This window comes from Corvus moneduloides, chromosome 21 (assembly GCF_009650955.1).
Source record: "Corvus moneduloides isolate bCorMon1 chromosome 21, bCorMon1.pri, whole genome shotgun sequence".
Lineage (NCBI taxonomy): Eukaryota > Metazoa > Chordata > Aves > Passeriformes > Corvidae > Corvus > Corvus moneduloides.
Window position 1 is genome coordinate 4,811,404 of NC_045496.1, and position 27,010 is coordinate 4,838,413.

The 27,010-nt window shown below is 61.1% G+C and overlaps 2 protein-coding genes across 4 annotated transcripts; both read left to right on the top strand.

Annotated features, from left to right (window-relative positions):
* The first annotated feature begins 4,433 nt into the window (after positions 1-4,433).
* On the top strand, positions 4,434-21,514 carry FIBCD1 (fibrinogen C domain containing 1). Of its 3 annotated transcripts, none has more exons than XM_032131302.1 (7): positions 4,434-4,647; positions 10,572-11,048; positions 11,956-12,115; positions 12,835-12,971; positions 17,953-18,049; positions 18,387-18,566; positions 18,847-21,514. In XM_032131302.1, exons 2-7 carry the CDS (start codon positions 10,575-10,577, stop codon positions 19,104-19,106), a joined length of 1,308 nt encoding a protein of 435 aa, XP_031987193.1. In that variant the 5' UTR covers positions 4,434-4,647; positions 10,572-10,574; the 3' UTR covers positions 19,107-21,514. The 3 variants fall into 3 exon arrangements, with proteins under 3 accessions (XP_031987193.1, XP_031987192.1, XP_031987194.1); XM_032131301.1 differs by lacking the exon at positions 4,434-4,647 and adding an exon at positions 5,526-5,650; XM_032131303.1 differs by lacking the exon at positions 4,434-4,647 and adding an exon at positions 6,170-6,237.
* A 2,296-nt stretch (positions 21,515-23,810) lies between these two features.
* On the top strand, positions 23,811-26,039 carry QRFP (pyroglutamylated RFamide peptide). The gene has a single exon (XM_032131305.1). It carries the CDS (start codon positions 23,811-23,813, stop codon positions 24,195-24,197), a length of 387 nt encoding a protein of 128 aa, XP_031987196.1. The 3' UTR covers positions 24,198-26,039.
* Positions 26,040-27,010: the final 971 nt, after the last annotated feature.

Consider the following 27,010-nt stretch of genomic DNA (forward strand, 5'->3'; position numbering starts at 1 on the left):
TTTGCTGCATAAATCCCTGCTCCCACCCAGTGTGGCAGCCACGCCTTCAAAGCACCGGGTGTTCCACATGGAGTGTGGGGGGCTTGGGAAGGGGTTAATGGGTGGGCAGAGGCAGCGCTGGGGAGTTGCTAGGAAACTTGGGGCTTTGGGATGCTGGATGTGATGCTCAGCCAATGGAGGAGTCCTCTGAGGAGTAAATCTGCTAATTTGGGCGTCATTGACTGCCAGGGCTAGGGGTGGATGTGGGTGCTGAGCAGAGCTGACCCCGACCCCCTCCTCCCAGCCCCACAGTGATGCTTTCCCATCCTGCTCCTGTGGTTTCAATTAAGGCACTGAATTAATCTCTCGCAATAAACTCAGCTGCTATTGTAGTTTGCTTTGGGATTCATCACCACTTTTGCAACAAATACAGCAATTAAACAGAGCGGTCTTGGTAGCTCAGGAGGGAAAGCTGGGTTCCCCCAGGCTGGTGTTTGGGATTGGGGTACCCAGGCCCCCCCCGGGGTTAGTTTTCACCAGCCCAAAGCCCTTTCTGGGGGCTGCTGAGAGCGAGGGAGCTGGAGGAGGCACCACTGCCCCCCCTCACCTGCATATGCTCCTCCAGATGGCCCAGGCTGCTGCTCTCCATGTGGGAAAAGGTTTTAAATTAAAATCTTCCCTGTGTTTTTTGGCGAGTTTTGGCTGGGTTTCTTTCCCCTCACTTTCCAGCTCTCCGGCCCATTTGCCATCATTAAGTGTAGATGGAGTGCCAGTACGGTGGAGCTGGGTGGCTGGGTGGGCACAGGGGGGTCTCCAGCCAGGGCCCAGACCCACAGAGGCAGGCGTGCACCCCACAATGAGCCCCTCTCAGGCTGGGGTCAGCCCTATCTCTCCACAGCCCTCCTTGGCTGTCAGGAAATGGAATTGTTCGTCTCTGGAGAACCCTGCTGACCACCCCCAACCAGCCCCTCTCCCCCCTGTCATCATCCCCTGCCCTCCCAAAAGGGCAGGAGAGCTCCTTCAGAAGCCCAGCACTCTGGATTTCCATCCCAGTGGGATCTGATGTGGCTCTGCTCCAAACCAGTGCCTTTTCCCACCCATCAGCTGCTCATGGTGATGCCCTCACCAAGTGTATAGCCCCTGGTTTTGGTGGGATGGGATGGGATGGGATGGGATGGGATGGGGAGGCATGCAACCTTCCTTCTATCCACAAGCCTGGCAGAGGAGCAAGACCCACATCGGGGCAGGATCCGGCCTCTCCAGGGACTCTGGGGTGCCAACTTTTCACAGAAGCACTGGATTACAGCACATCAGCTCCAATCAATACTTTGCCGTGGCAGAAAGCAAAGGGAAAAGAGGAACAAAAAGAGGTTTCTCATTTGTGGGGGATTTGGGGCTTTTGTTGTGTTTGGAGGGAGGAGGAAAACAAAGCTTGAGAAAGGGCTGGGAAGGAAGGGCTGGGGATGGGGACAGAGCAGCCCCCACCCGTCTGGGACACTGCTGTAGGGTGGGACTCTCTGAAACACTCGGGGTGCCAAGGAGAGCACATGGGCATGGAGTGAGGATGGGATGGGTACAGGGTGGGCATGGGGTGATCCAGTGGCACAGAGAGTTTGATTCTTTCCTCCCCAGACCATGTCACCTGCAGCAAAGCCCTCCTGGCTCTGGCCCCCCAAGAGGGGCAAAAGGTGGAGGAAAGGATTTGGCAGAGGAGAGAGAGGAGAAAAGGTGCTCAGCCTCTGGTCTGGTCCCGCTGAGACCCTCACAAAGTACAAGCAGGCTTGGAGATGCTCTTGACAAAACAGGGGTGTTAAAGGAGGGGTTTTGGAAACCCAGGTATCTTGCAGGGAGAAGAGCAGAAGTGATGCCCCAGGAGCTGCTGCCACTGACCCCGTGCTGGCTGCAGCCCAAGACCTCTTTGTGGGTGGTTTGTCTCATTGTCTGAGCCATCGATTCCTCCCGCGGAAGAAAAAGGCCGTGACACAGCGAACGGTGTCCTGCCGTGTCACTCAGTGATGGACAGAGCACTCAGCCCTCGGGAGAGAAGCTCCTTCCCCGGCAGCCAAAACGGCCTTTCCTGCTGAACGAGGGGAGCCTGCACAGGGCACTGCTGGGAACAGGAGCTGGGGACACCGTGGGCTGCCCCGCTCCTATGCAGGGACCCCCCCAGCAGCCAAACTCGCAGCAGGGAGAGCACCCAGCGGGGACCTGGCAGCTTTTTGTCATTCCAGGTCAGCGGCCTGGTGAAGGACCAGCGAAGGACCATCCGGGCACCGCGGCGCTCTCCCCGCGGCTGCTTGGGATGAGGCTCACGCGTCTCCTCTGCATTCTGCGCTCTCGCCGGCGCGGGGACGAAGAGCTTTGAAGGAGCTGCCCTTTCATTATTAATATGATGATGATGTCTGACGCCGTGCGTGTGCAGCGACGGCTCTGCCTCCCGTGGCTCCCTGCCAAGGAAAGCACACGCTGTTCCTGGGGGAGGGCTCGGTGTCCCCCCCCAGCCTTTCCCCAGCCCCGGCACTGCTCCGTGTCTCGGACAGTCCTGCCCTGCACAGCCCCTCTCTGGGCTGGACCCACGGGACATCGGTGCTCTCACCAGCTCCGGCCCCTGGCACCCTGGGGATGCAGACCAAGTGTGGCTGAGCACAACAAAGAGGAGAAAGTGCCACCGGGCCCCGTCTTGTGGTATCCCGCTCTCTGGAGTGTCCTGTCCCCACGGCGGGCACAGAGATGACCCGAGCCCAGCCCCTGCCCGCCAGCCCCGCTGCAACTCTGCTCGCTGTCTTTGACCGACCACAACGTAGGAGACAGAGTCTGAAATGTTTAAAAAAGACTCGGTTTAGAGCTTGGGTCTGATCCTGTGTTGCTTCAGTCATTTTCTTCCCCCAGGCCAAGCCGGGACCCCGGGGCAGTGCGGGCAGAGCCGGCTTCGAGAGGGGAAACGCTGCCAGGAGCCGCAACTCCCAGCAGGACTCGCAGCCTCCCGGCATCCTCACATCAAACCTCTCTCCCGTTTTTGCCCTCGGGCCACAGCCTGAGACATGAATCATCCTCTCCGATGCCTATCGATCCGGGCTGGGCTGCTGACAGAACCCCCTCCTCACCCCCTCCCCCGCCAGCCCCCGGGAGGAAGGGTCCGTGCCCATCGGTGCCGAGCCGCCGCCGTGTGCCCAAGTCAGGGTGCACCCTGAGCACCCAGTCCCTCCCGACACAGCCTATGGAGCGGATCCAGGGCTGTGGGGCCGTGGGTCTCAGCTGGCCATGGACGCCCCTACCCATCACGTCCCCAGTTCCACAGCTACAGCCGGACCCTATGACAGGCAACAGGAGGTGACGCGGCTCGGCGTAAATCAGTGACGAGCCAGGCCAGTGTTCCCGCTGGCCCTTGGCCCTGCCAGGGCTCATCTCTCAAGCTCCCAAAACCATGGCCCCCTCCGCCAGGCAGGCGGCCTCCATCCCGCTCACCTCACTGCTTGGAGACCGGCAGCTGGGAACGGCACTGGGACCCGGGCGAGCCGCACCCTGCACCTGCACCCTCGCAGGCACCCGTGTCAGGGTGCAGTGGGGACACCCCACACACGGCAGGGCTGCGAGGGGCCAGCCCTGCTGGCACACCCCGGCCAGCAGGCTCCCAAGCATCCCCTCCTGCACCACCTCCATGATTCGGCTGTGGGTAATGTCAAGGTATGTTGGATTGCAAATTAACCGTCAGCCCGCTGCACGGTCCCGGCTCCATCTGCAGAAAATGAGTTGCTGGACTTGGAGAGTGTCCAGTTGTGCAGCTCGGCGTGCCTAACGCCCAGGGCTGACAAGCCACTGAATCACTCCTCCCCGCGCTGCCAGGCCACATGAAGCCAAGATGCATTTCTTTTTAATGATAAGTTTTTATTGTTTGGAGTTCGGCTTAAACAGCTTCCCGGGAGGCAGCGCCTCCTGCTTCCAGCACGGCCGAGTGGAGCGGGGAGCCGAGCCCGGCTGGTGTGGGCGCACCGAGCACCAGTGGCACGAGTTGGCCAGTCTCAGCTGTAAAGGGAAGTCCTTGAAAACCGTCCATGGGGAAGGAGCTGGGCTGCCAGCCACGAGCATCGCACGGTAAATCCACACAAAACATCTCTGCAGCCAAAGGCAGGATTTGCACCTGGCCAGGAGACAACACACACACACCCCCCACACCACACACACACGGGTACCGACTGCTTGAGGCAACGCCTGCGCTTCCCTCCCCGCCCCAGACAGCTCTTTGGGAATATTTGCCAGCCCAGCACGCATCCAGCTCTTCCAAAAATAGGGTGTGTGTCCTGGAGAGAAGCTGCTTGGACCCCTCGTCCCCCACATATACCACCTGCCACCCCTGTGCCACACCTGCCCCCACAGGGAGGCAGCCCCCACCCCAGTGAGGCTGCATGGGAGCTGCTGGGAGGTCCTGACTGGGGCTGAGCTCCAGGGAACAGAGACCCAGGGGGATTTGGAGGCGCCACTGTGCCGCCTGCCCAGGGGACAGCCTCATGCTGTAGGACAAGGGGCTGCAGGGCTGCCCAGGAGGTTTCCCAGCGGATTCTTAGCATGGAGAGAGAGCTCAGCCTCCCCCCAGCCGGATTGAAGCAGCGCTGAGCCATCGCTGCTCTCACGATGCTCCTCTGAACCTCTCAGCAACGCTCCTGCCCGCAGGTCAGACAAGTGGCAAATAAAAGATTTACGGGAGGTGCGGCAAAGCTATGGGAAGGAAAACCACATCCACACGGGAGTGGCGGCACATCAGGCCGGGAGGGAGCCCTGGCACGCAGGGCTTTGGGCTGGGAACACCGGGGTTTGGGAATCGCTGTGACCCTGGAGGGGGTGGGGGGCGGCTGCTGCCTCCCCCCGCCAGACCAGCTTCCCACAGTGCGCTGGGCTTTGCTCAGAGCCTCCCAGCACTTTGGCTACCCTTGGGCACAAAGGTTTGGGGGGGTGGCAATGCCAATGCCAACCCCCCACCCCCGCCCAGCACCCTGCCCATCCCTGCCCACCGATGGGACTGAGCCCCACCAGCTCGGGGTGTTCCACGGGAGGATGTAGGGGCGTATCTTTGGAAAGGGGGTGAGCGGGTTCCGGGGCCATTCCCCCCTCTCCCCCCGGTCCCCTGTAGCACCCCCGATCCCGCTCGTACCAGCCCCCGCCTTACCTGCTGCCGCTCCTCCAGCTGTGCTGCCACATCTGGGCAGCTGCGGAGCCCGGGGCTGGAGGGGGGTCCGGGTCCGGGTCCGGAATGATTGGGGCGGCCGGGGGGCCGCGGGCGGTGCTGGGGGGGGCGGGGAGATCCCCCGGGGCATCACCGGGCGGGGTGCCCGAAGAGGGACCGAGGGAGCCCCGGGGGGGATCGGGGCGGGCAGGGAGGGAAGATCCACCCCCGTGTCCGTGCCCGTGTCCTCCCTCCCTCCTCTTCCTCCCTCCCTCCTCCTCCTCCTCCTCCTCCTCCTCCGCCGCCGCCGCCGCCGCCGCCCGTCCTCTGCCGCGGCCAGCCGGGCAGCGCGGGCGGGCCGGGGGCTGCGCCGCCGGGGAGGAGGTTTGGGGGGGTCTGGGGGGGTCCGGGCACTTACTTAGGCTGGAAGTTGGCGGCGCGATGGGGAACGAGCGTTGGAAAACCGTGGGAGGAGCCTCGCAACTTGAGGATGGGCAGCAGGAGAAATCACAGGTACGGGGCGGGGGGCGGCGGGGGCCAGGGGGGGTCAGCCAGCCCGGGGGTCTCAGCGACCCCCCAGCGTCCCCAGCGAGCTTTTCTCCCGGCGCACCCCAGCGTGGCGAGCTGCACCCCAGTCCCCCCCGTGCGAAGCCCCCCGGGCTGCACCTCCTCACTCCCTCCAATCAATGTGTTTATTAACCTGGAGCCAGGGCTCCCTCCCAGCCCCGGGGCTGCCCCGGCCGGGCAGCGGGCGATGCTCCGGGGCTGCCACACGCCTCTGCTGAACCGCTACATGCTCTGAACTGCTTAAATAACCCTTTAAAAGGGATTTGGCATCTCAGCTCCGCGCCGCAGCCAGAGTCATCCCTCCCGGTTCGGGGGCTCCGGGCCGCCCGACCCGCTCTTAACCTCCAGGAGCCCCGCTGGTTTTTGGGGGGAGGCCGGCGCTGCGGCGGGGTGCGGTGGAGCGGCGGCAGAGCCTGAGGTGACACGCGGGGGATCCGGCACGTGCCGGAGGCTGTTTGCACATCCCGCTGCACGTGTGCCAGCTCCGCCAGCCCGGCGTGGCCGGCCACCAGCCACCGAGCACGGCCGAGCAGGTAGGGAGTCCGGGAAGCCCAGCATGGTTCGGCTTGGAAGGGACGTTAAAGATCACCCAGTTCCAACCCCCCTGCCATGGGCAGGGACACCTTCCACTAGACCAGGTTGCTCAAATCCCCATCCAGCCTGGCTTTGGACACTTCTAGGGATAGGCACAGGCATGGCTGCACGCTGAGTGCAGGCAGGGTGGGAAGAAGGAGCGCGGAGTATGGGCAAACGTGTCTGGGAAGAGCTGGAGGACAGCGAATCTCCGGCGAGCCTGTGAGTGGAGGGAAGGAGCCAAGAGCTGGCAGTGCTGCCCTTCCTCGGCACCCAGGAGCTGGGCAAGGATGGGGGGAGCAGACTTGAGACACGCTCCACCCCAGGTCTGCCACTTCCCTGTCCCCTGACACCCGCAGCAAGGCGAGAAAGGGGCTTCTGCCTGACTTCTTCCTTCTGCACACCCTTCCCTGCGCCCTCATCTCCCCGGACAGCCCCTCCATGCCGAGTAGCTTGCGCGCCTCGCTGGAGAGGGGCTGCGCACCCCGGGAGACTTCTGAGCCCCCGAGAGAGAAACCACCCTGCCCTCCTCTCCCTGGCAGAGCTGCCTCCCTGTGCGCAGCCCCTGCCCGCAGGGATTCGAGCAGCGCCATCCGTTTGGAGCTGCCATCCCCGGCTTTGTGCCCCCCGCGGCCCCGAGGGTGAGCCGGGCAGGATGGATCCAGCCCCACCACCCGTGCGGGGCTGGACAACCCAGCGCGGGGCTTGATGGTTCAGGGTGGGTTGCAAAGGATGTACAGAGTTTGCCGTGCAGCCGGAGCTGCGATCCCAGCTCCCGCAAGCTCCGGTGCAATCCCATCGCAGCCCGCCCGCATGCTCACCCACAGAGCCGGCTCCAGCGCGCTCGCCATCCTTCCCTTCTCCTCTCCTCTTCCCGATCCGCAGAGTGTGGCGTGCCGTGGGAGCGGTCGCAGGCAGGCTCTGGGTGACGGAGGGAGAGTAGGAAAAGGGGAGCGGGATTCAGTTCACCTGCTCCGTGCCCGCGGGGAGCCGGCGGAGCGCGGCGCTGGGCTCCGGGAGGGCGGCCGGGACACAGCCCGGGCCCAGGGCGAGGGGACGGGGGCTGCAGCCCTGCGCCAGGCGGAGCAGCAGGGCGGGATGGGCAGGGAGGGTCGAGAGGGACGGAGCAGTGGAGAAAAATGATGCAAAATGAGCTGCTCTGCTCGGGCAGCTCTGGATGAGCGATAGGTTCGGGATGAGGGACTGACCCTTGCTGCCCTGGGGCGCCTTTAGCGCTGGGTGGACCCCGGCAGGAAGGTGGGGGTACCTGGACTGAAGTTTGCACCAGCAGCTGAGCCTGGACAATGCAAACCACAGTGTCCACTTGCCTCGGAAGCAGGACATAGGTTCTGGTTCTGGTTCGTACCTGGCTGAGGGCACAGCCCAGAGGGAGAGCAGCCAGGCTGCTGGACTGCTGCCTGCCGTCCCACAGCAGCGCTTGTCTGGTGAGCTGGGGAGGAGCAGGGATTTTGGCAGGAGCAAATGGGACCTCCTCATCTTAGAGCATCTCCCAGGGCAAAGCTCAGCCTCTCCTGCCACCACTCTCCATCCATGCCCTCCAGGGACCGGCCACAACCGGGTGCTCAGGGGACAAGCCAGCTTTTGTCGTTCCCTTCCCACAGGCTGCACGTGCTGGAGCTGCTTGTCTCCATCTCCAGCGCTGGCTGAGTAGGCTGATGCTTTGAGGGGCCTGATGGGGTCCAGAGCTGCTCATGAAATGTGGCTGGGTCACCAAGGACCCAGCCCCCATGGGTGACCAAGCATAGATCTACTGCCTGTGCCAGTGCAGAGCACGGGGAGCCCAGCTCAGCTTTGCACTGAGGACACAACCATCCCTCAGATCCTGCCTGGGGCTCCCTCCCAGGCTCCAGAGCAGGTTTGCAAGTGAAGATCTGCTCATCCCAAGCACCACTCAGTCTCACAGCTTCTGGTCTCCTTAGGAAGGAGTGATTTGAAGATACTGGGACCTCCAGCCCAATGGATGTCCCCAGGAGAACATCAGTAACCAGGGAAGGGGGATGTCCTATAGCTGTCCAAAAGTCTTGGCGAGAATTCCAAGGCCATGGAACAGACAGCAGGAACCCTAGGGATCATGAGAGCTGTGGTCATGGTGAGGCAGGAGCGTGTGGCAGGGGAATCTGCAGGGTCCCATGCCAGCAGCTGGGAATGCTGCTGCAGTGTTGCTGTGCTGGAGGGGCTTGGGGGGACCCCCACTCCAGTTTAGAGTGTTACTGGTGCCACTGGCTGAGTTTCCCTCCTCTCCCCACTGCAGGTTGCCAGGTAACACAACCTGCCAGCAAAATGCGTGGGACTCATGAAGCTGCCGCCACTTAGGATCTTGCAGTTGCAAGCAGAGGGGATCATTTTGGAAGGGGATTGGCCCCCAATTCCTGTTGCCGGTGGGAAGGCAGTGGTTCTGGGGCTTGAAGGCTGGAAAACAGCTGGATACAGCTTCCAGTGTGGTGGTACATCCGGGCAGAGCTGCGAGATTTTGGTGTGTTACAGCCCAGTTGGGATTTGTGTGGCTGTGGGAAGCAGAACATCATCTGTTCATGGCTCTGCTCTGGGAACTCTTACTGCTCAGAGGGAACCCTTGGCCTTTGCAGCCCATCCATGTGCCCCTCAAGATGGGGAAGGCAGCAGTGTTGGGAGCAGCAGCAGCAGGATGGGAGGGCACAAAGTCCTGGAGATGAGGGTGCTGTCACAGCCAGGACCACCACAGGGACATGGTCCCTGCTCAACCTGTAGATCCCAAACCACCTGACAGTGGTCTTTGGTCAGCAGCCACCCCTCCTGTCACTTCCGTGCTTGCAGGCTGCTGAGTGGCCCAGCTGAGCCCAGGTCCTGGGTGTCCACACAAGGATCTCAGCAATGAGCATCTCCCACCCCTGTCTGCCACCATCCTGCTGCTCCTGGGTGTCCCCTGTGCCCCCAAGCCAGGGCTCCATATCTACACACACCAGACAAACTCCTCAGCCCCTTGCTTGCCCTAAACTTCCCTTATTGCCTTTGACATCTCCTTTTAATGTGCACCGAGGGGCTGAGCCTGGGCCACTCTCCTCACAGAGATCCCTGCAGGTGGGTTCCCATTCAGTGCTGCAGCCTCACTCCTGCAGAGTGGGGGAGTGGGCGAGAAACCTGGGGCATACCCTGGGGCTGGTGGTGCATCCTTGGCCCCCCAGCCAGCCCCGCTGCCGCTGGGGTCACCTTAATGCAAATGATTGCGTGAGCGTGAATGGAATGAAGGGTGCTTGAAGGAAGGTGTCACTCCAGATAGATGTGCACGGGAGGGGACAGGGCCTGGGAAATCTTTGCAGATGCAGCAATTTTCCCCTCGTTTCTGGGGAAAGTAGTCTTTGTCTCTCTGAATCTGCAGTTTGCTGCCAGCCCTGCAATTCCTTGTGACAGCCGTGGCCAGGGTCAGGGGAAAATCACAGCCTCTGTCCTGCAGGTGTAATGAGGAGGGGAGGTGGAAGGGGACTGGGAGCTGACGGGATCAGGTGGCAGCTGACTCGCTCTGCACTGCCTGCGCTGGCACTTCAGGCTTTGCAGGTGAAAAAGGCTCTTGGTGGGCATGGAGCAGCTCCCACGGGCTGAGCCAATGGGTCTGAACAGCAGCAGAGCTGCCAGAGGGGCTGGGGGGGTCAGAGACCTTTTCCACAGCAACTCCTCCTTGCTGGGAGGCTCTGGGACTGATCCAAAGGCTCTGGGAGCAACTCTGCCCCCCTCCAGCAGGAAATGAGGTGACAAGGGGGATGGAGATATGTGGCCTGCCATAGCTGGGAGATGCCACGTGGAGAGCAGGTCCCCACGATGCTCAGGGCAACGTGACCCCAGCACTGACCCACAGCCTCCCTTTGTTGCTTTCCCTGCGGTCCCTGCTGTGAGGGACACGAGGTGTTTTCCCCTTTTCTCCCCATATTTGTGCTCAAGGCAGCAGGGAGCCCCACACGCATCTCCCGGGGAGCCAGGGCTGCTCCAGCCAAGGATCACTGCCGTAAATAAAACATGCCAGCGGGAGCCGGCGGCTGCTGTGCCTTCGTTCTCGTTATTATTTCATACCCCACTCCCAGGTGGGTTTAGCTGCTCTGCTCACTCGGTGTTCGCCTGTGGCCTCCACATCCCTGGCAGAGCCTCAGAGCTCCCTGGGGTCCCCACCCTCCCTCCTCTGCCCCAACGTCATTGCCGGACCCCCCAAAGCCCGTGCGGGTTTGACCCTACCTCTGGGATGAAGGGGCGCAGGATGTGTCTGTCCAGAGGGGTGCTGATGGTGTGTCTGTGTCTCTGCCTACAGAGGATGAGCTGTGGGTACATCCTGTGCACCGTCCTGCTGTCGGTGGCCGTCCTCCTGGCGGTGACAGTCACGGGGGCCATCCTCTTCATGAACCACTACCACACGCCCGTCACCGAGTCGCCCCCCGTGATCAGCACCAACCCCGAGGAAGCCAACGCGCTGGTGACCATCGAGAAAGCCGACAGCTCCCGCATCAACATCTTCATCGACCCCAACTGCCCCAGCGCTGCCGGCACGCTGGGCCGCATGGAGGGGCTGCAGACCTCCCTGCTGCGCGCCATCACCGACCACGATGCCGAGGCCAAGGCCACCAAGAGCCAGCAGAAGGCTCTGCTGGTCACAGTGGCAGACGAGGTGGCCAAGCTGCTGACCCACGCCGTGCAGCTGCGCGCCGACTGCGACGGCCTCAAGAAGGGGCACAGCGCCATGGGGCAGGAGCTCAGCGCCCTGCAGGGAGAGCAGGGCAGGCTCATCCAGGTGAGCCGGGGCTGGCAGTGCCAGGCAGGGCTCCCTGGGGATAGAAAACCCTGTCCCAATGTCCCCGGGAGTATGGCTGCTTGCAGCTCCTGCCCACAGTATCCAGGGGAGAGCTCCAGGAGAAGGAGCTGAGGTTGAAGGCAGGTGCTTGGGAATTGGAAGTCGGGAAATGTCTCCCTGCCAAGCCACTCCAGTGCCAGTGAGCATGGTGTGCAGCCTCCCACGCTGGGGCCTCCCAGATACAGGTCGAGTTTGAGGGCTCCAGTCAGAGCCAAGCACAGCACAGAACCTTCTCAAGGGCAGTTCATGCAGCAGTCAGCCCCCCCTTTTCACAGTCCCCAAAATTTCCCAGCCAGTGAGCTGTGTTGAAAGCTTACCTGAGTATGCCAGGGGTCTGCCAGGTGTTGCAGCAAGATCCAGGCATGGCTGGATGCTCCACTACCTCCTGGTACTCAGCTGCCTCTGTCCAGAGCTGCTTGTTTCTCGGTGCTTCACTTCGCTCCTCATCCTCCTGCCGTGCCACGGCCACCCCGTGTCACTCTCCCAGCCTGGGTCACCTCAGGGGACGATGAAGAGCTGGCAGCTGCCTCAGGACACGGCTATTCCTGCCGCCTCCGTCATCCTGTCCTTTGCCGAGAGATGCTCTTTATCCCATGGGGTGGCAGCACCAATGCACCCAGGTTTGGGGATTTCTCCTCCCTGGTGGCAATAGGTGCTTACCTGGACCCTGGCCCCTGCCAAAAAGCAACAGAGATGTTTTATGGGATCTGCTGTGGATTTATGCCCCCACCAGCCCTTACCCTGGCATTGCTGAGCGGTGGGAGCAGGCAGAGTGGTCAAGGGGCTGGGATGTAGAAGGGATTTACCAATTTAGCCACAATTCTGTGCCCCTCCATGTGTCACACAGCTGCTCTCGGAGAGCCAGACCAACATGGCTCGGCTGGTGAGCTCCGTCAGTGACGTTCTGGACACGCTGCAGAAGGAGCGTGGCGGGGCCCGGCCCCGGCTCAAGGCTGACCTGCAGCGAGCGCCGGCCAGGGGAGCGCGGCCCCGGGGCTGCTCCAACGGTGAGCCTGCATCCCTGCCAGTCCCTGGGAAGAGGGATGTGCCTGCAGCTGCCGTGGGAGGGAGAAAACCACCCAGGGATGGGGCAAACCATCCTGGAGAAGGGATTTAATACAGTTCAGGGGCTGGCAAGGAGGTGGAGAAGGAGGGAGATGGGAAAGTGTGTTCTGGAAGGGGAGGTTCTCACTGTGCAGCCCCCAGATGTCCATAAACCAGAACAAAAGCCCCTTCACACCCCTGCAAACCCATCTGCTCCCAACAGAGCATAGCAGGGGCACATGCAGAGCAAGGAGCCACTGTTCACCTCCATCAGGTGTGGAGGGTGGCCCTGCACGGGCTCAGCATAAACAGTCACATTCCTCAGCATTGGGTTGAGATGCAGCTGAGTGAGTCTGTCCTGGAGCTGGGAGCATGTGCCCACAGCCTCCCTGGGCATCGACTCTCCCTTGTCCCTGTCTGGGCCCCATCTTGCCCTTGCCATCACCACGGACATGGGGTCAGTCCCTACCAGCTCCTGGGGGGTCCCCATGGTGGCTACGTCCCCCTGGGCACTGCTGGCCCTGAGCGTCAGAGGAGAAGAGAGGGAAAGAGCAAAGCACCAAGCTGCCAACTAGAGCTGGTAGCAAGGTTGAGAGCCTGGGAGAAATGGCAAGACATTAAATTAGATCATTAATTAACCAGCTTTCCCCTCGTCCCACCCCATCCCAATGCCACGCTGCAGGCTCCCGGCCCCGAGACTGCTTTGACATCTATGCGAGTGGACAGCAAGAGGATGGGATTTACTCCATCTTCCCCACACACTATCCCGACGGCTTCCAGGTCTACTGTGACATGACGACGGACGGGGGCGGCTGGACGGTGAGCTGCCACCATGCTGGGGACACTGGGTGATGCCACCGCCAGCCACGGGCTGACCCTGCGCCAGGGCACTGGGGGTGGGAGATGTCACTTCTGACACGTGGATGTGTCATCAGGACGGGCAATAAATGTCAAGGGGGCCTGACTGTGCACCCAGAGCTTCCCAGCGGCACCACCAGAGCCCTGAGCTGAGGCCAGTCCCTGCCCTGGACTGGGGAGCTTGGCTGGAGCTGGAGGGAGGTTTCAGGCAGGGAGTTGGATGCCACCACTGGAATTTTTCCTTCTCAGCAGGACTGGGGCATGGTTGGGGCACAGTGTGGCTGTGGCTGTGCCATGGGGCATGTGGCTGTGCTTTGCCCCATCCTCATGGACCCAGTGAGCTGGTGCTGGGGCTCAGGGCAGACCCCAAACCTGGCACGTTTGGCCTCATCTAAGGCTGGGGTGCCCGGGGCACCTCGGATGCTGCGCTGATTCACTCCCTGTCCGATTCACTTTGCCACGGCAGCTGCACTGGCCCTGTAATCACAGTAATGGGGGCAGGGAGCAGGGGGATGGGGGGACATGGCACTGCCAGCCCCAAGCCTGGAGCCCCCCATTGCCCCAGGCACCACTTGGGTGCGAGCAGCCTCTCTGCCCTGGAGGACATCGCTCGGTGGGCCAGTAGGACAGAGAGGGGGTCCCAGGAGGTGGTGGGGTCTCAGCAGGAGGGGTGGGCAGGCAGCCTCTGCCCTGAGGACACGCTGCATGAGCCGAGCTGGACAGCACCCCTCCAGCTGGGTGCTCTAGGAAACAAATCCCCACGATCTGATTCCCCTAAGCAGCTTTGAGCAGCACCAGGAGGGAGCTTAGCCCCCCTGCCCTCAGGCACTGATGAGCCTTCGACCTCCCAGAGCCCACCCCGGGCTGGAGGAACCTGTGGTGTCTGGGTCTTACCAGCAGCTCCAGTGGGGAAACTGAGGCACAGCACAGCCCCGGGACCTCAGCTCTTGGGGGCTCACAGAGGGAAAAGGGGGGACGCTTCTGGCTCCTCGGGGTGCGGAGGGTCCTTGCAAACCCCGTGCGCAGTCTGCACAGCCTCCACCAGCCCCAGCCATGCCTGAAGAGCAGCCCAAGGTGATTAGCGAGACACTCAGAGGCTTATTTAAAGCTGCTGCAGGCGGGAGGGGTCGGGCTGGGCTGGGCAGGGGGCACAGCGAGTGATTCTAAGCCCGGCGGCACCGGGGGGTCTGGGCATGGAGTGGCACAAACACCTCGGCTCAGCCGTGCCTTGATGAGGCAAGGAGCCAAACCAGGGGCTGAATCCCAGTGGTGCAGAAGACAGCCAGAGCAGGGTTGAGGGTGCACACCCCAGGCTCCTGTTTCTTGGGGCTGCTCTGCAGTAGAGGGTCTCAAACGTGCCTCCAGCCCCTTGGGTGCAGGGATTGTCTCAGCCATCTCCCAGGGGCCGGGGGTGTGGGGATCTGGCTGATCCAGGCTCCAGGTAAGCCATGGCACGGCTGGGTGCCGTGGTGCAGAGCCTGGGAAATTCCCCTTCCTTTCCTTTCCCTTCCCTTCCCTTCCCTTCCCTCCTCTCCTCCTCTCCTCCTCTCCTCCTCCTCTCCTCTTCCTCCTCCTCCTCCTCTCCGGAGCGATTACTCCTGACATTTGGGCTTATTTGCATGTGGGTGGGTGGGTGGACGCGATGGCAGCAGCTGAATCAATTTTGACTCGGGAGCTTGGGAGCTGCTGAGCTCAGCTTTAGCCTGCCTGGACAGCTCAGAGGCCACGGGGAGTGGGGCAGGGGGAAGAGCACAGCACCTCACTGTCCCCATGGCATGATCCACAGAGGCAGGGTCCTGGTTGCTCCCTGTCCCCGTCCTTGGGAAGGCTGAGCAAGGCACAGCTGGTTTGTGCCCCCTCAGTCCTGCCCACCAGCAGCAGGGCCCCGATTGCAGCTGGTGGGGATGTGGATCTGGGTCAGTGCCCACCGGTGCTGATAGGAGCATCCAAATCCTGTGCCCAGCACTGACTGTGATTGCAGTGACTGCCCTGGGACTGCCCAGCCCAGCTCCCCCCTTGACACTCACCCCTGGCACTTTATTAGTAATAACGGGATGACAGAGGTATGGAGAGGCTCAGCATCCCAGGAGGCCTCAAAAAGTTGCCTTTTCAGGTGATGTTGTCTTCAGAATGTCTTTGCAAATGCCCCACACTCCTCCCAGTGCCCCTGAGCCTCCATTACTGCTCATCTGGGGCGAAATCCCCTGGGATCAGCATCTCAGTTCCATAAGCAACGGTGCTCTGTGTGCCTCAGCATCATTTCCACACACAGCACGTATTGGGAAATGGTGGGAAAGCTGAAGGATGCAGAAGAAAAGGCTGTGCCAGCAGGACGAGGGCTGTGGTAATATTAAGTGACAGCTTCCAGCTTCAGGGGCACCTGCTGTGCTGGGACACTGGTGGGGAGAGCTTCACCAGCCTGGTCGTCCCCCAGTGGAGAGGGCCTGGAGAGGGATGGGGGCTGAGCAGACACCGGTGCACTGACACTGGGCTGGGGTAAACCGAAGGCAGGGGGTGAGAGGAGCCTGGAGAAACACGTGCTGTTTCCAGAGGATGTGGTTTATGTGTCACCACAAACGGGGACGAGACAATTGTGCTGGCAGGGCCAGGCAGGAGCAGTTCCTGGGATGGGCAGTGCTGCCAGCTGTGGTGCTCACAGGCTGTCCCACAGGATCAGCACTTCCTGGAGACTGGCTCTTCTCCCTGGCTGAGCCCAAAGATGGTCTCCCTGCTGTGACAGGGCTCAGAGGACACCTTGGGGACAGGGCTGTGGGATCTGCACCATGGATGCCAAAACTGGACCAGGAGCCACTGCAGTGATGGTGAAGTGATGGCTGAGCATGTCCCCAGCTGGGGAGTTTCAAGCCCACCAGGAGTTTGGTGGAGCTGAGGGAGAGGAGGCTGCCAGTGCCATGGCAGGTGCTCCCGATTTTCTCTGCTTTTAACCCATTTTTCTGGGCTGGCAGCTTTGTAGGAGCCTGTCCCTTCACCATGGGCACAACTGGAGGAGGCAGAGAATGAGGGAGATAAATATTTCAGCCTTGCCCTTAAAGAAGGGAGGGAAATCCTTTTTGCTTAAGAGGGAGTGATGCATATTTGATGAGGAGGAAAAAAGCAGCGAGGCAGGGCTGGGAGCACGATGAGCCTGTGGGTCACCCCAGCCTTCCCAGCATCCTGGTGCAGGGGGTGAGCAGGAGGCTCCCACATCCCTGCCTGCATGTGGTGGGTGCACAAAAGAAGCACGGAAGGGACTGTGCATGGGAGATGATGAGGATGGAGCAGAAGACTCAGGAGGACACAGAACCTCCAGCACTCACCAGGTTTCAGCAACCAGCCTGGTTTCAACCCCCTTGGGGCTGAGCCTGGTGGGCAGTGCGGCACCAAGGGCTCCTCCAGGGTGATTCCTGAGCTGTGTCAAGGCTCAGCCAACGGGGCCCTGTCCCTCATGCTTCCCTGGGCACCACTCAGGCAATTGGCCTATTTACAACCGTGGGCCAAAGCCGATTAAGAGAGAGCGCTGCTGCTGCGTCCACCGCCTTCCCCACACAGCAGTGCCGGAGCCGACGCTGGCCAGGGAAAATCAGCTTCAGGCTCCTGTCCAGCCACACCGTCCCCCTTTCCCAGCAAGCCTGAAGAAAGCCCCTTTAAAAGGGCTTAACCACAGCTTCTCAAGTGCTCAGCACAGGGATAAAAATTAAGGCTCTAATTCTAGAAGGTAAGTACAGCAGGATCAGAGCCGTGCCATGCCGAGGAGTGTGTCGGAGCCTCAGCCAGCACACGCAGCCCCAAAAATGCCCATCTGGGGAGGGGCAAACTAGTGAGAGGTTCACAAGGTCCTTCTGCTTCACACGCCAGGATGAAACCCGGCATGTGCAGGAGAGCAGGAGCAGCCAGGGGGAGCAAAGCATGGTGGCTTCCCAGCTGTCTTCGGGGCTCATCCGCATTCCCCAGTCCTGGGATGCTGGAAGCTCAGCTCGGCAGCGCAGCCGAGCTCTGAAGATGGGGTCCTCTGGCCCCTGGGCTGCCAGAGCATGGGATGGCTCCGAGTGTCCCAGCTGTCCTCACCACGGCCTCGGGAGTGTGGAGATCGGTGGGAGTGGGGCGGGCTTGCTCAGCCAACTTTAATGCAATTAATCCAGGGCTGGAGGCTTAATTAAGTTCAAATGGTCGGGCATGAAGCAGCATTTCCTGGATCGTTGTCAATAAATCAAACCAAAACTATGGATAAAAGGGGATGAAAGTCACAGAGCACACACGCCGATGAGCAGATGGGAGAGGAAAAGGGAAAGGCTCCGAGCAGAAAAGCTGCGCTGAGCCCCGGGATCTGGCTGGGATCTGGGGACTCTGCAGGGCTTGGGGCGGTCAGTGCCCCACAGTTAATTTCTCTGGGAGACTAATGAGGCTGTCACAGAGATGATGCTTTATGATGGGGTGCCTGCCCAGGAGAGCAAGGAGATCCAGGAGGAAGAAATCAGCTGCTGGGTTCTTACACAGTCCTGAGCAGCCACTGCTGGCAGCGGAGCTCCAGCCTGGGGGTCTGCCGTCCGTGTCTCTGCTCCCATGTGCGGTAGCAGAGCCGGGCTGTTTAGAGGCAGGTGCAGGGTGTCCACCACGCCAGGGACACCCAACGACTTCCCAAGGAGCTGCAGGTTCCCTGAGCTCTACTCACATTTCCAGACAGGATCCGCTGAAGGATCGGTTTTATCTGAACCGACTCACCCACCCCTGGGAGCCGGCAGGCAATGATCCAGCATTTCCCCGGGGACCTCTCCCCAGCATCCCTGAGTAATCACTGAGCCGACAGGGTTTAATTTGTGCCTGTGTCTAATTAGGCGGTGGCAGGGGGAGGTGGGCAGCACGGTGGGGAGCAGAGGTACCTGCCTGGGGTACGCAGGCTGGGAGCAGCCCCACAACTTTTTGTTTGGTCTTTTTGTCTCCCCAGGTGTTTCAGCGGCGGGAGGATGGCTCTGTGAACTTTTTCCGTGGCTGGGAAGCCTACAGGGACGGCTTCGGGAAGCTGACAGGAGAGCACTGGTTAGGTGTGTGGGGTTGGCTGTGCTCGATCCGGGGCAGGCTGGCAAAGTCTGGGCTCCCCTGCGGAGGTCTGGGGTTTCCTTTGTGATGGAAGGGACACTGAGACCCCCCTGGACAGCACCCATGTCCTGGGAGTCACGGGCTGGGCAGACACAGAGGGGATGGGGTGGCTGCAGAGGGCAAGGAAGCCATGGGGCTGTTTGCCCCCGAGCTGAGCACGTCCACAGAGCGAGGGGTGGAAAGTGCGAACTGCTCCCTGTCCCACCCGGCACCCCCTCCCCGGGGACTCCTGGCCACCCCATCCCCACGGGGTCCCCACACTCATCCCTTTCCCTCTGCCAGGGCTGAAGAGGATCCATCTGCTGACGGTTCAGGGCAGCTACGAGCTCCGCATTGACCTGGAGGACTTTGACAATGGCACCGCCTTCGCCCACTACGGCAGCTTCGGGGTGGGGCTCTTCTCCGTCGACCCCGAGGAGGACGGGTACCCCATCAGCATCGCTGACTACTCAGGGACAGCAGGTAGGGCAGCAGGATGGGGGGGCACACGTGGGCCCATGGGCAGGGGGAGCCCACAGCCATAAAACCCCTTTGCTGGGGTGCTCCAGTGTCCTCTGGCAGCAGCAGCGGCTGCATCCCTGCGGCCTCAGGGAGCTGCAGGCACGAGCAGGGCTGCGGTTGGGCATCTGCTGGAGGAGCCCTGTTGGAGGAGCCTCACTGGGGTACTCAGGGAAGTCCCATGGGGCAGGGACCTAGTCCAAGGGCAGGAAGTGCCCATCAGGACTCCTTTTCCCTGGGACAGGTGACTCCTTCCTGAAGCACAACGGGATGAAGTTCACCACCAAGGACCTGGACAACGACCACTCGGAGAACAACTGCGCCGCTTTCTACCACGGCGCCTGGTGGTACCGCAACTGCCACACCTCCAACCTCAACGGGCAGTACCTCAAGGGCCACCACAGCTCCTACGCCGACGGCATCGAGTGGTCCTCCTGGACCGGCTGGCAGTATTCCCTCAAGTTCACCGAGATGAAGATCCGGCCCATCCGGGAGGAGAATTAGCTGATGGCATGAGCCCCCCGCACCGTGCCCAGTCCCCTGCCCTTCCCCACTGCCCTGCAGACCCATTCCCTCAGCTGCCATCCTCTCTGAAGGCTTGCCCACCTCTGAGGGGCCCCTAGGGAGCACCTGCTGCCAGCGAGGGTGACTTTAGCTCCTGGGCACCCACAGACATTGCCAGACCTTTGCTTCCCACTGCCACGGCTCCCCTGCAGCCAGAATGGGTGTCCTGGCCAGAGTGTGACCCACGGCCTGTGCTCATGGCTGGGGCAGAGAGGATGCAGGGAGGTGCCCAGCAGGGTCCTGCAAGGAAGGGAAGAGGCTGCCTGGAGGGAAGGAGGGAGGGATGCAGCAGCCCAGGGAGGCTGAGCACCTCTGGTCGCCTCTGCTCCAGGCACTGACACCAGGCAGTGGGCTTGCCAAGCTGGCAAGGGAATGGAGGCACTTGCCATGGGGAATCCCAGGTCCCCCAAACCCGCAGGACTGGAATGAGGCTGCTGCTCCACAGCTCCAGCTCCCCCAATGGTGCTACTGGTGATGGGGAGGGCTCAGCTGGGCCAGCCTGACTGTGCCAGTGATTCCCTCTCCGGACTGCGGGATGCTCTCCTCTACCCCTGCTAGAGCAACGCAGCTGGGGAGGGATGACCACCAGCTCATTAGTCCCTGTTGTCCCTGTCCTGACTCCTGGAGCCTCCCAGCAGGTCAGAACACCCCAAAGTGAGCCAGCACAGTGCTGCAAGGACGCACACCCAGAACCAAGCACGGCACAGAGCTGTTTTGGCAGTGCTGGGGAAACAGGGAGAACAACAAGGAAGAGGAGGAGGCGAGAAAGGCTCACTTCCCACCACAGCTCTGCCTGCATTTCACAGCCCTTCCCTCCCAACCAGACCCATTTGGATTCATGTTGAACTTTCGTCGTCCAAAAGCTGTGACCTTTCTCCAAACCCTTCAGGCAGCACAGCCACATCTCCCTGTGAGCCCCCTCAGCTCGCTGCTGGCCTGGGCACCTGCATTCCTCTTCACCCCGGCTGAGCCGCGGTGCTGGCTCGGCACCTGCAGATAACCAAAGCCTTTCATTTCCTCAAATCCCGTTAAGGTTTTGCAAAAAAGAAGCCCCGAGTGGGGCTTAGCATCTGCAGGGCCCTGATAACCAGGCGGCAGCACCAGCTGGCCCAAGCAGGAGCTGCTATGGGGTGCGGGACTGATGTCTCCTGCTGGCTCCCTGGAAGGACTCAAATGGGGGATTTTGTCCAAAAAAAAAAACGAGAACCAAATGTGAGCAGACTCTGAACAGGGAGGGAAGGGGACAGATGGAACCCTGCCACCCTTTACATCATTTTCTGCCTGTGCTACAGCAGAGCCCTGGCCCCAAGAAACACCATCGGACAGGCAGAAGGACTGAGGAGGGGAGGAAAACTCCCGCTGTCCCCATTTCCAGGGGGGCTTAAAGCATGGGGAGATCAAAGGCTCAGCTTCCCGACTGTGCCAGGTTTCTACTTCCCTCTGTGATTCTTCTTTTTTTTAAGCCTTCCCCAGCTTGGATCTTGTGCTGGACAAGCTCTCTCACCTACTGGGTGAGTCCCTGTCTGTCTGCCCTGACAGGGAAACAGGGACAAGTGATGCATTGGGATCACCACAGCTTTTTACTCTGCCAGAGAGATTTTTCAGAGCCCTCAGGTGAGGATGAGCTCTGAGTGAAGGCACCAGCTTTACCCACTCCATCCATGCTCGGAGTAGCTGGCCAGGCTGGCTTTCTGGAGCGATGGGAATTGGGGGAACTCAGCAGTGGCATTTCTCAGCACAACAGCAGGAGCTCTGACAGCTTCCAAGGAGCTTCCTGTGTTCCACTGGACCTCTCAGGAAAGGGTCCTGCCTGCACCCATCTTTACTTTGCGATCAGTTATTTTGGTGGATTAGCTGTAACTGGTTTTTCTGATGCTTTGGGCAGGAATGCACACGGAGCCATGTGCCGGGTGGGAAGGCTCATCCCCTCCCCAGACCCCTCTGTGGTGTTCTGCCGTGCCAGGGAGGGAACATTGTACGTTGGTTTGTTGGTAGCACACCCTTGTGTAACTGCCCGTGTCACCCGGGACCCCCAGAGACTTTGTTTTGACTTGCACGAGAGGTATTTGATCCATGCCAAGATGCAGGATTTCCCAGGATTATTCCCAAGAGCTCACACATTGCCCCATGGCCCCAAATTAGGTTAAACCCATCCGTGGTGACACCTCCCTGGAAAGGGGTGGGCAGGGGTGACCGGGGGTCTGGGATATGGCCATGAACCTTCCCAGAGAAGCCCTGGGCCAGGCTGTGGTGTGTAGCAGTGCTGTGAAGTCTAGGTTATGTGTGAGTGTGTCCAACGCTGTACATGTGGACTTTCTAAACTCCTTAATAAAAGGATCTCATCGTTACCCACCGTGTGACAGCCGTGCCCACGGCACAGCGCGGGGACACGGCCAGAGGGACCTGCTGTGGTGACAGCAAAGGGAGTGACAGCGGGTCACTGCAGCTCCTCGCTGCACTGGGTGATGGCTCCTTCCCCGTGCCAGGCTCATGGCATGGCATCCCTGGGAACTTGCCCACCACACTGAAACCGCTCTGCAAAACAAGAGCTGGGGAGACCCAGGGAGCAGAGGAGGCTTCTCAGGGCTCCAGCCCAAACCCAGGCCCTGCAGGACCTCGGGGTGGCCCTAGGGCTGGGACTGGGAGGGTGGCAGGTGTCTGTGCCAAGGGGACCTGCTCCCTGCTCCAGTGGACAGAGCACCGAGCGATGCCCCCAGGCCCTTCCAGCTGCCCCGGCTCCAGGCTGTTATTTTCCATTCAGTTTTACCTCCCCTCCACAGCATTAATCACCAAGGAGCAGGAATGAAGGGCCTGGAATGCTGCCTCTTTCCAGGCACCCCAGGCACCCTAAGGTGTGCTCAGGGGAGTTCAGGGATGCCATGGCCCCTCACCTGCCCCACGTCACAGCCTGGCAGGAGCCCCTTTCCTGACAGAGGGTGTCACATCCCACTCTGCCACAGCCCAGGACAGACCTGGAGGGGACAGAAAGGTGCATTGGGGACCATGTCCCAGCACTGGTGGCTGCATGCGTTGACCAGAGAGGGTGGGAGCACTTGGGCATGTCCATGTGGGGCCAGGCTCTGGGTGGGTTTGGGGGTGCAGGGGTCTCCAGTGGTGCCTATGCACCCATCACACACACTTATGTGTGGGACCCCCAACAGCCGCACACAAGGACACATCAGCCAGATGAGGGGGACACACTTGGGCCCCTAGACAAGACCCTCCCTCCCGGCAGCATCCCTGACAACTGCCAGGGACACAAGGCCAGCTCCTAGCTGCTCCTCCAAATGAGGCAGCAAACGAAGGCGGCGCGTTAATGAGTGGCGTTGCCGCACTCCCATTGTGGCAGCTCCACCAGCCCCTGCCCCCTCCATCCCCCTCTTCAGCCCCCTCCCCGAGGATCCCACCCTCTTCTCTCTGTGGCCACACGTCCAAGGGGTGACATGGCAATCAGCGCTGGTGACTATTTAATGGCCCAAGGTGGGCTGGCCACTCATCTGGACGCAGGGTGGACAGAGAGGTGCCAGGGCTGGCAGCACCAGCCAGTGCGGAGGAGCAGAGGTGAGTGACTGGTGACCGTGTGTCTGTCTGTCTGTCTGTCCCTGCTTTACACCCATGCCTCGATGGGCAGCACAGCCAGGAGGAGGCAAAGGCTGGTGGGAAGCAGCTGGGGACCCACCGGCACCCCCAGACCCCAGGACGGGACTCAGCAATTTGGCTCCACGACGGGCAAAGGGGTGCAAAAAGGAGAGAGCAGAACAGAGGCAAGGTGTGAAAAAGGTGGGGAGTGAAGCCCAAAGCGAAGCCTCCAGGCTCAGGGGTGTTGGGAAGGGCAGGCAGGGGCTTGAGTGCACCTGGGTCTGGTGCAGGAGAGAGAAACAGCCCCCTCAAGCCAGCATAGAGCAAACACCCTGGTCCCCAGCACCTGCAGCAGCTTTTAAGGCAATACCTCCAGATAATAGTAGTAGTAATAATAATAATAATAATAATAATACAACCCGTTTCCTCTTTCTGAGCCTTTGTGGGAGGAGGAAGGGAGGCAGAGCAGCCCTCCCCCTGCTGAAGGTCACCCCCGCCTGTGGCACTGCACGAGGCTCAGGACTTCACTCCCTTCTGCTCTGCTCAGACCCCTCTGCCAGGGCAGCTCCGAGCCCCATAAAGCAGAGGGATGTCGAGCACCTTCCTCTGCCCCTGCGTCACCCGGGCAGAACCCGCTCATGGGGACGATCAGGGCGATGCTCCCGCGGTGCCTCCAAGCGGAGCGGGCAGCTCCGGAGCCCATCGCCCTGCCCGGCTCTCAGCCCTCTCAGCCCCCAGCCCAGCGCTCGGCAGCGAACCAGCGGAGCAGCTGCAAGGCTGGAGCGTGTGAGCACGGACTTGCTGCCGATGTAGGGCAGCGGGGGTCCAGGAGGCAGGGGGGAGCTCAGGCCCCCAGCAGCCCCGCTGGTGCTGGGTGCTGGTGTGGAGGCTGCAGAAGGAGCAGTGGGTGCCTGGGGGGCTCTGGCAGGGGCGGCAGGGCTGGTTTGGGGGTGCCGCAGCAGGGATGGGGAACTGCCGAGGGCAGCCCGTGCTGCGGCCTCAGCCGCTGCCCGAGGATGTTCGGGGCTTCACTGACATTCCTTCCCCTTCCTGTGCTTCCCCCAGATGAGAGCACCCTACTCGCTGTCCTGCCTCTTCCTCCTGAGCCTGGGAGCCTGCTTCCCTCCCGGCGAGCGGTGGGAGCCGGGAGACCCCGGGGAAGGGGCTCTGCTCGGTCCCGGCTGGCAAACGGCGGCGGAGGGCCGGGGTCCCGGCTGGAGGGCAGGGGCAAAGCGGAGGCGAAGCGAGGAGCTGGGCGCGCTGCTGAGCATCGCCGGGGAGCTGCGGGGATACGGCACGGCAGGGGCCGGGCAGCGGCCGGGCAGGCGGGGGGACCCCGAGCTGCTGCCCGTCGGAGGGGAGAAGCGCAGCGGCACCCTGGGGAACCTGGCCGAGGAGATCAACGGCTACAACAGGAAAAAAGGGGGCTTCACCTTCCGCTTCGGGAGATGAGAGCTTGGACTCGATTCCCCACGTCCTGTGGGTCACCCCGTCCCGTCCCTCCCTTCCGTCTCACCTAGGTTTGCTCGGACAAAAGGATATCGGGGGGCTTTGCTGCTGGGGTTGCCTTGGGGAGGGGGGACGCTGCGTTTGCTCCACTCCCAGCTCTGCTCTAGATCTCCCATCCCTGTTCCCAACCGATGCAATGGAGGAAGACGAGGGTGCCTTAAAGAGAAATCACCAAATCCCTTCCCTGGTCACACACAGCTCTTGTTGGGGCACAGGGAAAGGGCCCAGTGCTGCAGGTCTCCAGTGCTGCAGAGCTGGCAGAGAGCAGGAATGGCACACGGGCATGGGCAGAGGAGGGTGGCACAACGGGATGGGCAGTAGGGCCGGGCAGCAAGGCTGGAGGGTTACAGCAGGATAGTCCTGGTGGTGACAGTCCCCAGGGAGTGCCTGTAGTCCAGGGCCAGCTGTCAGGGAGGAGAGGGTCCCTCAGAGCTCTCCACCGAGTGGCTGCTCTCCTGCCTATTAAGGAAAAGTCCCTCCAGCAGCAAATTCTGCTTAGTGTCAAATGCCTCTTACACGAGGCAGCTCCTGCCTGCAAAACCAGGGCAGAGCAGCGGGGTTCGAGAAAATCTTGTCCTTAACAACCCCTGGTGCGTGCACAGAAAGCTGCCCTGGCATCGCCAGTCCTGCCACAGCCCCACCTCCCTGCTCATGCCCCGAGCCCCAAACTCCTCATCCAGGTGAGACAGTGATGGCCAGCCTTCAACGTCCTTGTCACATCACCCTGGCTCCTGCCTGACAGCCTGGCCCTTCCTAATGCCTTCCTGGTCCCATTACCACCTATTCCCAGCTGTAGCTACTGCAGAACTTGAAGTAGGACTGACCTTCAGTAGTAGAACTTCAGAAGGACTGAAACAAGGACTTCTGCACCTACTGGGGCCACTGAGAGGTGCTCGGTGGGTGTCCAGTCACCAGTGGTGCAGCTTTGGGAATCATTAGCCCCAAAAGCCAGCACAGTCACAGTAGCACAGAAGAGCCCCACTGCCCAGCCGCTGCCTTCCCCTCCTTTGGGCAGATTTAGCTCTGCCAATGCCGGTTTTACTCTGTGCCTGCCAGAGGTACCAGCAGTTAGAGCTCTAACTACCTGCTGCAGGCACTAATGGCAACTTACACACTGAGCCACTGCTGGTATTTCATTGCAGGCACAAAAATGAGCCAGGAGATGATTCGCAAGCGCTAAATTGCACCCTCAAAAATCAGAGACCGTGGCAGGATTTGGTTGGGGGAGTAAAAAGATAAAAAAACCCCTTAAATCAGGCTGCAAGAGGTGCATTGTAATATCCATCAAGCAGACAGACCACTTAATGCAGTGCTGCGTGAGTTGTTCTGGCAGCAGGAGCAGCGACTGAGGCTGAACGGAGGAGCTGGGACCCAGGGGAAAACAGTTGTGGGGCAGCAGGTCCAGGGAGGAGCGATGGATGCACAGGACCAGGCTCATCAGAGCCGTGCAGAACGGGAGGGACTCCAGGTTTGCAGGGACACAGACAGTGGCAGGATTTGGCCCTCACACGAGGACGGCGCCGGCTGCGAAGGTGAGGAAGGGCATTTCGGGCCCCTGCATCCCTGCTGCCCTGACCGTCTCACACTGGGGAGCACAGCAGCGACCGACGGCACTCAGGGTGGCTGAGCCCACGCCAGCCCCCACCCCAGGCACCCCTGAACCCACCTGCATCCCTCTCAATTCCCGCCCCACCGAAGGCCCCCTGTTTGGATCGGGACGCAGGCGCCGCGCTCGCATCACACAGCGGAGATGGAGCTTTATAGATGTTTCTACAGCAACGGCTTCCCCCCACCCCCCTTTCTTTTGAGTGTTCAAACCATCAATAAACACGCACTGATCAATTTTACCCTGCGCTGGAGTCGGGGGGAGGGCTGGAAGGGAGGAAGGGGGAAGAGTTTTGGAGTAACTCTGGGTCAGTGAGGGCCGGTAAATCCCTGGCTTTGCTGTGATGGATCATTGCAGGGGAGAGTGGCACTGACTGCTGCAGAAAGGGAAAGGAAACCTGCTGGGCAATGCTGTGGCTGCGGGGATGCCTGGGCTCTTGCACTCAAGTCCGGGAGAGGAACAGGCTCAGAAGAGCCTCATAAAAGCACACACATAACGAGGCTTTGATTGATGTGCAATAACGTCGGTAGAACTCACTGAAAATTGGAGCACTTACCTGGCAGGTGGGACAGTTGGGCTCAGCCCCCACGCCTCAGGGCTCCTTGATGCCACCAGGGCAGTGCCATCACCCTCTGCACCCTCTGTCTGGAAAGGGGCTCCTGCCAGGCTGTGACGTGGGGCAGGTGAGGGGCCATGGCATCCCTGAACTCCCCTGAGCACACCTTAGGGTGCCTGGGGTGCCTGGGAAGAGGCAGCATTCCAGGCTCTTGATCCCTGCTCCTTGGTGATTAATAGTGGCGAGGGGAAGTAAAAGTGAATGGAAAATAACAGCCTGGAGCCTGGGGGTGTGTCTGGGAGGAAGGAGGGGGAACATGCCAAGAACCCCTGCACACTGGCCACGGTATCTGCCACCCAGCTCCCACAGGAAGCTACACCCCTTCCCAGTTCCTCTCCTCCTGAGGAAGGGAGCAGCTCCCGAGGGGACCCTGAACAGCTTTGAGAGGCAGAGAGCTCGCAACCCGACCTCACACCAACCCCTAAGGAACTGGATCAACCAGGCCCTGGATTCCTCTACATGCGGCCAGTGCACCGAGACAGCGGGAGCCGATGCAGACACTGCTATCACTGCTGGGACTCTCCACGAAACACC

What these genes read in the sequence shown, in the direction of transcription:
- QRFP (XM_032131305.1), top strand. Translation starts at nt 23,811, where the DNA reads ATGAGAGCACCCTACTCGCTGTCCTGCCTCTTCCTCCTGAGCCTGGGA.
- FIBCD1 (XM_032131301.1), top strand. Translation starts at nt 5,579, where the DNA reads ATGGGGAACGAGCGTTGGAAAACCGTGGGAGGAGCCTCGCAACTTGAG. An exon ending in AGCAGGGCAGGCTCATCCAG is followed by an intron (nt 11,049 to 11,955) that starts GTGAGCCGGGGC and finishes TGTGTCACACAG; the next exon opens with CTGCTCTCGGAGAGCCAGAC. An exon ending in GACAGGAGAGCACTGGTTAG is followed by an intron (nt 18,050 to 18,386) that starts GTGTGTGGGGTT and finishes TCCCTCTGCCAG; the next exon opens with GGCTGAAGAGGATCCATCTG.